Source organism: Alligator sinensis, unplaced genomic scaffold (assembly GCF_000455745.1).
Source record: "Alligator sinensis unplaced genomic scaffold, ASM45574v1 scaffold962_1, whole genome shotgun sequence".
NCBI classification, from domain to species: Eukaryota; Metazoa; Chordata; order Crocodylia; family Alligatoridae; genus Alligator; species Alligator sinensis.
Window position 1 is genome coordinate 381177 of NW_005842404.1, and position 11749 is coordinate 392925.

An 11749-nucleotide genomic window follows, 5' to 3' on the forward strand; every position below is an offset into this window, starting at 1 on the left:
TCAAGTAATTTACTAGTCTATTTATTATTCAGTATTTGAAGTTTTTCAATCAACTCTGCCCAAATTCCCATTCTCCTGCTCTGCCCCATTCAACATGGGGGGTGGGGAAGGGAGGAACCCCCTTCTCTTGTATTTGAGAACAAGGTGGATGGAGGGGGGGCACGCGAGACAGACTGCTGCAGCTCCAACAGGGGGCACAGGCATGGTGAGGTGGGGTGGTAAAAGGTGGGGGTCAGGATGCCTGTCCCCCTACTGTTGCTTGCCTTACTGCAGCAGCATGGAGGACAAATTTCAGACAACCTTCTAGTTATTAGATTCTACACATGGAAAATTATAACAAACATAATTTTTCCATGTCTAGAATCTAATTATTGGGGGGTTGCCTTATATTAAAAAATATCTTGGTTTTGGGTAAATACAGTACATTTGTTTAGTCTGGAGATATCATGATGTAAGGGGTTTAAAATACAGCAAATAGATTTAGATCAAATCTCAGGAAAATGTCTTAACTGTAACATATATAAGACAATGGGAAAAGCTGCTTAGGAAAGCTGATGAAACTTCTTATTTGGAGTTTTTCAAAAATAAGCTGGAGAGACATCTATCTGGGATGGTTTAGGAACCACAAAGCCTATACTGTATCAATGCAGAGGGCTGGACTAGACAGATGGTCCTTGAGTTCCCTCCCTTCCAACACTATGATCCTGCAATTACCAACCAGTATATTTCTATGATCAGATGAGTTAGCAGGTTGAATGACTTGCATGAAAACTACAAATGTTTTCACTAGGATTTTACCTTGAGTTAGCTATTTAGGGTTAAAAGCACACCTTTTTTTCCAAGTGAAGACAAAGCTGAAGGGGCTATTCATATTGGAACAGGAAACTTTCTAGGTATCTCTCTCTCTGCCAGACCTCCTTCAGAGGCAGCATATCTTTTTGGGGAACAACCAATGGGCTTCCATAGTGCTGTAGTGATATTCTTCTAGAGAAACTAAATGGTGACCTCCCATTTGCACAAGGAAGCCCCGTCTCCTATAACTTAATCTCCTGCTATGACCTGTAACGTTTCAAGTAATAACTATGAATCTACACCTCATATTTTGGGGCATAACAGATGCAATTCCTACTGCAAAGTATGAATTACAAATAAGATCATTTCAAATTTCATTTTTAAACAACTATTACAATAAGATTATTAAAGACACAAATATATTAAATTATCCTTCCTTTTTAAACATAACAAAACCATTCTAAAAGCTAAAATAATTCCAAGCTTGCAGGGCTATGATACATAGCTTTATGAATATTAATACGGTAAATCAAGTTAGCATAAAAACAGAGTTATGCCTTGCTTTTCAAAGCAAGTTAATACAAGAAATCAATCATTTCTAAGGTAAGTGGGGAAGCGGGGAACCTGGAGGAAGCAGAAGCAGGAGGGGACAGCAGGGGAGGCCTGATTCTTCATGAGAACATAGGACAAATGGTTAGTCACCTCAGGTAACTGTACACAAATGCACAGAGCCTTGGAAACAAGCAGGAAGAATTGGAGTTGCGCTGTATGTAAAACACCTGTATGATAGGGTGTGTGAAATGGGCTGTATTTGATTCGGATTTGAATCTCTGCCAAATTGAGCCAGTGACCGAAGCTTTGCACAGCCCTACTGTATGATTACTCAGAGCTCTGGTATGAAACTGGAGATAGGCCTGTTGAAAAAGTCTCTGGGTTAAGGTTAAAGGGGAGAGTAACAAGGAATGATGTTGTGGTGGGTGTCTGCTACAGACTACCAGACAAGGAGGGTGAGGTACATGAGGCTTTCTTCAGAAAACTAGCAGAAGTTTCCAGATCACAGGCCCTGGTTCTCATGGGGGACTTCAATCACCCTGACATCTGCTGGGACGGCAACACAGCAGTGCATAGACAATCCAGGAAGTTTTTGGAAAGCATTGGAAACCACATCCTGGTGCACATGTTGAAGGGACCAACACAGGGATGTGCTCTTCTACTGCTCACAAACAAGGAAGATGGAGGATGTAGAAGTGGATGGCAAGTTGGGCAGCAGTGACCACGAGATGATTGAGTTCAGGATCCTGACAAAAGGAAGAAAGGAGAGCAGCAGAGCATGGACCCTGGACTTCAGAAAAGAAGACGGACTCCCTCAGGGAACTGATGGGCAGGATCCCCTGGGAGGCCAGTCTGAGAGGGGAAGGAGTCCAAGGGAGCTGGTTGTATTTTAAAGAAACCTCATTGAGTGCACAGGAACAAACCATCCTGATACGCAGGAAGACTAGCAAATGTGGCAAGTGACCAGCTTGAGCTTAAACACAAAAAGGAAGCTTGTAAGTGGAAGCTTGGAGAAGTATAAGAATATTGCTTGGGCATGAAGGGATGAAGTCAGGAGGGCCAAAGCACAACTGGAGTTGTAGCTAGCAAGGGACAATGTGAAAAGTAACAAGAAGGGTTTCTACAAGTATATCAGCAACAAGAGGAAGGTCAGGAAAATGTGGGTCCCCTACTGAATAGAGGAGGCAACCTAGTGACAGATGATGAGGAAAAGGCCGAAGTACTCAACCCCTTCTTTATTTTGGTCTTCACAGGCCAGGTCAGCTCCAAGACTACTGCACCAGGCAGCACAGTTTGGGGAGGAGGTGAGCAGCCCTCAGTGATGAAAGAACAGGTTAGGGACTATTTATAAAAGTTGGATGTGTACAAGTCTATGGGGCCATATACAATGCAACCGAGGGTGCTGAGGGAGTTGGCTGATGTGACTGCAGAGCCGCTGCCTGTTATCTTTGAAAACTTGTGGCGATCGGGGAGGTCCCAAATGACTGGAAAAGGGCAAATATGGCACCCATCTGTAAGAAAGAGAAGGATGATCCAGGTAACTACAAATCAGTCAGCTTCACCTCAGTCCCCAGAAAAATCATGGAGCAGGTCCTCAAGGAATCCATTTCTAAGCACTTGGAAAACAAGAAGGTGATTAGGAAGAGTCAGCATGGATTCACCAAGGACAAGTCATGCCTGACCAACCTGATTGCCTTATGATGAGATAACTGGCTATGTGGATGCAGGAAAAGCAGTGGACATAATATACTTTGACTTTATCAAGGCTTTTGATACCGTCTCCCACAGCATCCTTGCAAGCAAACTGAGCAAGTATGGGCTGGATTAATGGACTGTAAAGTGGATAGAAAGCTGGCTGGATTGTCAGGATCAACAGGTAGTAATCTCGTGGGAGGATCGCTCAGCAAAATCTGAGCGGTCGCAAAGCTTCCTCTCGTGCGTGGATGACCTCTACCTGACTCAAGAAGTCTATGGGCCAACGAGAGGCAAAGCGCTGCTCGACCTGGTACTGGCTACTGGGGATGACCTAGTCGGCGACCTAGTGATCGATGGGAAGCTGGGTGACAGCGACCACGAGCTGATCACCTTCACCATCCACCGAAAAGCTGGCAAGTCGGTCAGCAACACGGAAGTCCTTCACTTCAGGAAAGCCGACTTTGACAAGCTCAGGAGGCTTGTCAGTGAGGCCCTAAGGGACCAAGACCACGGAGAAAGGGGAGTTCAAGAAGAGTGGTTGCTCCTCAAGGGAGCGATCCTCAATGCACAAACTAAGTCTATTCCATCTCGGAGGAAAGGCAGCAAGAGGGCACAGCAGCCCCCCTGGCTCTCCAGGGACCTAGCAGACCTCCTGAGGCTAAAAAGAAAGGCCTACAAAGGATGGAGGATGGGAGTCACCTCCAAGGAGGATTATTCTGCACTGGTCCAGTCCTGTAGGGAGCAGACCAGGAAAGCCAAGGCTGCAACTGAACTCCAACTAGCTTTGAGCATCAAGGACAATAAAAAGTCCTTTTTCAAACACAATTGCTGGCCTTGCCACCGCGCATCATCTGAACAGCACGGGCCCTGGACACTACAGCTTTATCTTGCTAGCCGTGTCTGGTGAAACCACACAGAAATAAATGGAGTTGCATCTGTGGAAGAACTGAATTTTATTTTGCTCTTTGGACAATTTGCACTTGCACCTCATCCTTCAAGCTAGCTTCTAAGGTTAAATCTGGTCAAACAGATTTCCCTGTTGCTGTTTTGTGGCGTGCATATTTATAAAAGGAATCCTGAAAAGTTTTTAATTTTAACCTGACACAGGGCAATTAGGATAAACTAAAGAGACAAATCACCTGATTTAAGGCTTGAGATCTGTTACAATATATTCAGTCCTGGATCAGTTCTATAAGTCCAATACTTGACAAACCATCAGATTTATGAAAAATAATGTCAAATACCACTGAAGCCCAAGAAAAACAGGGATTTTTCTCATTCCGCTATATAAAGCATTAATGAAAGTTTGTGAATGATCTCACTCGGAAATCAAATCTAGTGTACAATGTTTCTGTGTTTGATAAATGTATTAGTTCTGGTTTTCTATCCCACTATGGTTCCTTTTGAGCGGGATTCCTTTAGTTATTGTGTCTACAGCTTAGGAAGGCAAGCTGAAGAGGTCAGGTATTATGAAACTGGGACCAATTATTTCAGCCAAAACACTGTAAACATTAGCAGAAACTTTTCCTCAGAGCCCATGCCACGAACAAACCACGTGCCCACGCAGCAGAACAAGGAGATTTTGCTGGCTCTCGCATGGACCGATTGTATTGCTCATAGGCGCTTTTATTTTTGCCGGATGGGGACTAAGATGATGGACACGTGGAAACCACATGCAGGATGCTTTCTCTCACACCCTGTAATTACAGCACATTGGAGCAGACTCAATTAATATGCAATTAATATGAACTCGATTAATCAAGTCTGCTGGAGCATACTAATTAGCACACTCCCGCAGCCTTGGTGTCTTGTGTATTCAGCATCCCCGCACTTCAAAGTCCTTTAACTAAAGCTCCTCAGCTTGAGCCCTGACACCCTCTTCCCAAGGCAGGGCCAGGACCCTCAGGCCCCCATGTACTCAGTGCTGATGGTATTGTTCATTCATATGGTTTATGCCTCATTATTTCAGCACAGTTTGGCCAAGATAACTCAGAAAAGCCAAGTATGTGAAAAGAAAGGGCCCACCTTTCCCAAAAAGAAGGTCCAGAATCTCAAAAGTGCATCTGCAGCTCACCTGAAGTTACTGCAATTGCTGGCACGCATCAGGAAGGTATGCATGTTAGTGATAAGTTAGGCATTTAGAGGAGCTGATTTACAAAGGTCCTTTGGCACCTACAGATGCAGACAGGGACCTAACATAATTTGCAGAAGTGCCTAAATTAGGCAGGCACATCTCCTCTCAATGGACATTGAATGCCAAACCTGCTTAGGTACCTATTTGCATCTTTAGTTGCAGAAATTCTTCTAAGGAAGAATTTCTTTACTGTCCTAGCCCCCAAGGTCTGGAACAGCCTGCCACCGGAGGTGGTTCAAGCGCCTTCATTGAACACCTTCAAGATGAAACTGGATGCTTATCTTGCTGGGATCCTATGACCCCAGCTGACTTCCTGCCCTTTGGGCAGGGGGCTGGACTCGATGATCTTCCGAGGTCCCTTCCAGCCCTAATGTCTATGAAATCTATGAAAGGGCTCAATGTCTAGCTGGCAGCTGGTATCAAGTGGAGTGCCCCAGGGGTTAGTCCTAGGAGCAGTTTTGTTCAATACTGTCATTAATGATCTGAAAGATGGGATGGACTGCACTCTCAGCAAGCTCATGGATGACAACAAGCTGGGAGGTGCAATAGATACATTGGAGGGTAGAGCTAGGATTCAGAGTGATCTAGACAAATTGGAGGATTGAACGAAAAGAAATTTCATGAGGATCAACAAGAACAAGTGCAAAGTCCTTCACTTAGGACGAAAGAATCCCATGCACTGCTACAGCCGGGGGACTGACTGTCTAAGCAGCAGCTCTGTAGAAAAGGACTTGGAGGTTACAGTGGACAATAAGATGGATATGAGTCAGCAGTGTGTGCTTGTTGCCAAGAAGGCGAAACGCATACTGGGCAGCATTTGTAGGAGCATTGCCAACAGGTTGAAGGAAGTAATTATTTCATTTTATTTTGCACTGGTAAGGCCACATCTGGAATACTGTGCCTAGTTTTGTCCCTACTATAGAAAAATGTGGACAAGTTGGAGAGTCCAGCAGAGAGCAACGAAAATGGTTTTGGGGTTAGAGCACATGCCTTATGAGGAGAGGCTGAGGGAACTGGGTTTATTTAGTCTGCAGAAGAGAAGACTTGGGGGGGCTGGATTTAACAGCAGCCTTTAACTACCTGAAGGCGGGTTCCAAAGGATGGAACTAGGCTGTTTTCAGGGGTAACAGATGACAGGACAAGGAACAATGGTCTCAAATTCCAGCAAGGGAGGTTTAAGATGGATATTAGGAAAAACACAGTCACTAGGAGAGTAGTGTCCCACTGGAACAGGTTACACCTAGAGTGGTGGTGGAATCCTTAGAGTTTTTAAGGCTTGGTTTGATAAAGCCCTGCCTGGAATGATCTAGCTAGGGATGGTTCTGCTTTGAGCAGGAGGTTGGACTAGATGGCCTCCTAAGGTCCCTTCCAACCCTATTTTTTATGATTCTATCACTTCAAATAGAAGTGCCTGAGCCTGCCCATTTCAAATTGCTGGCTGTGCAGCCATTAACTTTAATGGGTAAAAGCATAGATCCCCAAAAGGAGAGGTTTTCTGGATTTTTTTTTTATGATTATTAAAACAGTGTTTCATACCTAAATATCCTGGCGATATTGGTACACACATCTTTATCACTTATACGCTGCTCCAAGACTTCACAGAGCTCTGAAATGGCATCACTGCACAGGAGCTGGCATCTTGACTGACGTAAGTCAGCCAAGTTTCGTAAAGTAGCTGTCAGCTGTAGAGAGATTATTACAAGAATTAATAAATCATCAAGTTGTCTTCTATGAAATCCTTGCACGTTTGAAAATTTAATAAGGCTCAGATTTCACCTAAACTCCTTTAGAAATTGTCATTACTCTGATAACAACAAGGGTAGTCACATGTGGAATAATTGTTAGACATTATTAAATGTAATACAGGTAACAAAATGATACATACCCAATGTATATAAATATATATTTAAACAATTTATATTTATTTATTTAATCATGAATATATATGCACATTTCATATATAAATATATTTAAAGAATATCAGTCTAAGTCTTTTGCCTCTTTACACATTTTTTCACTTTACTGTCATAATACCTCCACTTCTGAAATACATTAGAACAGGGGTGGGCAATTATTTTGGCTGGTGGGTCATTTAACGAGTTTTGGTGATCTGTCAAGGGCTGCACCCACAATCTTTTAGAAGATATCCTTTTCACATATTATAGATAAAAAAAATAAAATAAAATAATCAATGTATTCAAAATAAAACACCTACTATAACACATTTTAATTTTATTTCAAAAATATTTTTTTGTCCTGATTTGTGTGCGTGTGGGGTTGAGTAGTGTATATAGAGGTAATTGCATAACAGCTCAAAATAAAGCCTTACTCTTGTACATTTGGGGGGGGGGGGCGGGGAGGGAGAGAAGAAGTGGGTGTGTGAGGGTGGGTGTTGTGGGTATTTGAGGGTGTGGGGTGGTGTGATTTACACTGGTCTCAGCAAGCCCTATACAATCAGGTACTACTGCCTCATACACGTGCACCAACTCATGGCAGGGGAGATATGAAAATAGGGGAGTGAGACACCCGCTAAGTGCGCAGCACTCAGACCCACCCTGGTGTGGCCACTTGGACACCCTCTACATCCTACTAAGTAGTGATCTTATCTAGCTCATCTTAAAATAAGATTCTTAAGAAAAGCAAAGCCCAGGGTATTAAAAAAATACCAAACACCAGTATTCTCAGTAGAAACAGGTCTTAAAATTTTGCATGCATGTACACAGAGTAGTCTATAAATGGCTTTAACCTTAGGCCAAATTTGCCTATTGGATATATACACAGAATATTTATAGATATTTAAAATATAATTGATATATGTTTAAGGTCTATTATGTAAATCCACATCTGGGACTTTTGGAAACATCAGTCTTGGAATGACCAGCTCTTAATATGCAATTACATTTTGTTAGTAACTGCAAATGATAGTTCTAATAGCAACTGAAGGCAAATTGGTAAACAAACAATAATAAAGTTTAATCTTTTTGATGGGAAGATTAAAGATAATATGTAAGGAGCAATCTTCCAAAGATATAAAAAGCAAATGTGGGGTCCTTCATTTATGGACAAGCCAAAAAATGCCATAAGAAACAGAACGGTTCTTGGCTTTGAGTAGCTTCTACTTGGTTGTACTGTTCTAAACTTGTAAATTGCTACGTCAAATCCAATGGGTCTTATTTATGCCAATACAAGAGAGAAAATAAAAACCAAAAGCAATAAATATTTGCAATATACATAGATTACTTTTGGCAGTGCATATTCTTCAGCGAATTTGGTCAAAGAAAACCTTGTCTGTATATAGAGCTGTAGTGATGTCATGTTCAGACTTGGTCTTAAAAAAACGACTAAGCTAAGAACATGCACATAACTTGTTGGTATCTGATATACTGCTACCAGACAGTTCAAATGAAAAAGCAAATCTGTAACAACTGAGACCAACTGATGTTGCACACCTTCAGCAAGGTACAACCCAGAAAATTCCTACAATTAACATGGAGCATCATTTTCACATACAGGCTTGAACTGAAAGGTCTTTACCCAGGATAATGTAAAACAAGGCACATTATTCTCCGATTGTTTCCTTTGAACTCCTGTCAGGTCTTCCTTGCCACCATGGATGTTACAAGCTTACCAACATCCCACACCGGGATGGCATCCAAACCTGCATTACATACCTACGAGCAGGCCCTCTCAGAGGTCGAGAGAGGCTCAAAATACAATGCAATAATTAGTAATAAATGTTCCTTTTTTTATTTAACAAGTGCTTTTCTAGCTTTTTTCTTCTTCTTTCAATCCTGTCAGTGGATCTCTGTGTCTGTATGTATAACCTCATTTGGAGATAACGTCAAAAGTCTAAATTTGAGGCCCTCTGTGAATGAGAGGCCCAGGCCAAATGGCCCTCCTGGCGCCCCCCTCCCCGTGATAGGCCCTGCCTACGAGAGCAAGATGGCAACTCAGAGTACAGACCCAAATATATTACTGACCTTACACACTTCATCGTCACACACACCAATTTCACTTTTAATAACCAACACCTCCTCCAGATCATGGGCACAGCTATGGGCACAAAACGGCCCGACAGTATGCCAACCTTTTTATTAGCCACCTGGAAGAAGAACTCCTCAAGGACTGCACCATCAAACCCTTGCTCTACTTAAGATATATTGATGACATCATCATCATTTGGGCTGAAAACCTGTGATCTCTGAATGAGTTCCATCAAAAAATTTAACAATCATCATCCCTCCATCCAACTATCTCTTGAATACTCCAGCACCAACATCTCCTTTTTAGACACAATGATCAGTATTCAGAATGGTAAAATACGGACCACGTTATACAAGAAACCCACAGACCAATATACATATCTGCACAGAACCAGAAATCACCTTAAAAAACACCAAGAAACCTGTGATACACAGCCAAGCCCTCAGATACCAACAATTTTGCACTGAGGAGAACACTTGGGATTTCACCTCACCAATCTTAAAAAGGCTTTCCCCAACAAGGACACTCCTCCAGAGAGAGAGATTGCACGTTTGAAAGAGCTACCTGGATACCATGTGAAGAATTGCTGGAATACAGAAGAAACCCCCCCACAAATTGCACGCTGCTGGTTATGACATATCACCCCTCCCTCAAACCCATATGAAAAATCCTCAAACAATTGCAACCCATACTAGAAAGAGACCCTATTCTTAAAGAGATCTTCCTGGAACTACCCATCCTAGCCCTCAAACAAGCACCAAACCTCACTAACCTCATCACCAGAAGCAAACTTCCTCAAGCCCAGAGCACACCAAAAGGATCCAGACCATGTCATGAGAAGAAATGCAAAACCTGCCAACACATCTCCACCACCCCCACAATTACTACACCCCACAACAGAGCCATTAGCATCCCTGCATCTTACAGCTACACCTCCAGAAATGTAATATATCTCATCCAATGCACCAAATGCCCTGAGAGAAAATATACAGGAGAAACGAAACAACAACTGCGCGCCAGAATGAATGCACACCAGAAATCTATCAAAGACAAGAATACCCAATTACCTGTGGGGGCACATTTCTCACAAGAAAACCCCTCTCTCTCCAACCTGTCCATTCTAATCCTCAAAGGGAACTTACAAAACACTTCTCAGAGATGAGCCTATGAACTTCACCTCATCAACCTCCTGCATACAAAAAATCATGGACTAAATATAGATACTGGATTTATGACCCATCATAAACCTGCCTGACACCCATCTCCCCAGGTACCTCTCCACTATTTAACTGCTACATTCACCCCCTTTTTCTCTCCCCCCTCCACCCAGCCTCTCTCTCACCCACTGCCTCCTCAATCTACATCTTCACTGACTGCCTGTCTTGCATGCATACCAGCCCAGCCTCTGGCTTCTTTACTATTCATTCCATCTAGGAAGAGCACACATCAACTGCAGAGGCTTCCTTAGCCTGACGAAGGGTTTTTAAACCCGAAAGCTTGCTAATTTTTTTCCCCAACTATTTAAGTTGGCTTAATAAAAGATATCAGATTCACCCAAAAAACCTTGTCTGCCCATGGCAAGTCTAACAGCACTTCTTTCCTCCCTTCCATTCCATACAATATCACTACTGTCATTGAGAATTTTGCCCTCCACAGATCCCATCATCTAGAACATCTTATTTGCACCTTTCCTTCCTTGACCCTCCATCTCATTTCTAATCTCATTTGAAATAATCTCTCTTCCACTTTGATTTTGTTGCTTAAATAATACAGGAAGGGTAGCAACAGGCTTTTAACTGTATCATCAGTCTCCTTCAGCATAACTACCTTTGAGCAACATCTGTCCTCTGCATGACACTTCTGTTAATACTTATTTAGATTTCAGTTCTTATTAGGATAAGTGACCTTTCGCTTTTAATTCAACATCACTTTTATTTCGCTGTAATTGTTACTATTATTTCAATCAAACTTTTTGCCATTATGTTTTGAATCTGTCACACAATGCTATTCATTTTGATTATACATTTTATTCTATCAAGCTATTACAGTATGTTGAAGTGGTTATCATCCATCATGTAAACTAATCCATAATTGTTACCATGCAGTGCTGTATGAACATACCTCTATAAGTTATTAGAGTATCAGAAGACTGATTTGTTGTGTTATTCATATATTTATGTTCTGTAGGAGTTTTCACAAAAGATCACAGATAGCTGTTCATTTTACACTGCATGAAAAGGACAATTAAGTGTATATTTCTAGGTCCATTTCAATATGCTACTGCTAACTGCTTCATCATTGTAACGTGGTGGTCAGTATAATAAGACTATTTATTCTTGTTACATTTATGGGACGGACTAGTAGGGGCCAAAATTTTTGGCAGGTGTTCCACAAATTAGTCCTGCATCCTCCCTGAGTACTACTCCAATCTCCTTTCCTTGCCCAATCTGTTGCTCCACTTTCTGCTTTCTACCCTGTGCTTCCTGCCCAATTTACTGCTTTGCTTTCTGAACTTTCATAGATTCATAGATGTTAGGGTCGGAAGAGACCTCAATAGATCGAGTCCGACTCACTGCATAGGCAGGAAAGAGT

General features: G+C 42.2%; 1 protein-coding gene across 3 annotated transcripts in view; it reads right to left on the minus strand.

The window, feature by feature from the left end:
* The window catches only part of ARMC2 (armadillo repeat containing 2), a 171180-nt gene that overhangs the window by 86259 nt on the left and 73172 nt on the right, over positions 1 to 11749 (minus strand). For all 3 annotated transcript variants that reach the window (XR_001358542.2, XM_025211402.1, XM_025211403.1), the window contains exon 11: positions 6710 to 6855. Coding sequence is in view for 2 of the 3 variants with exons in the window: in XM_025211402.1 (XP_025067187.1) it covers positions 6710 to 6855 (146 nt within the window). In the remaining variant the exon portion in view is untranslated. The remainder of the gene's footprint in view (positions 1 to 6709; positions 6856 to 11749) is intronic.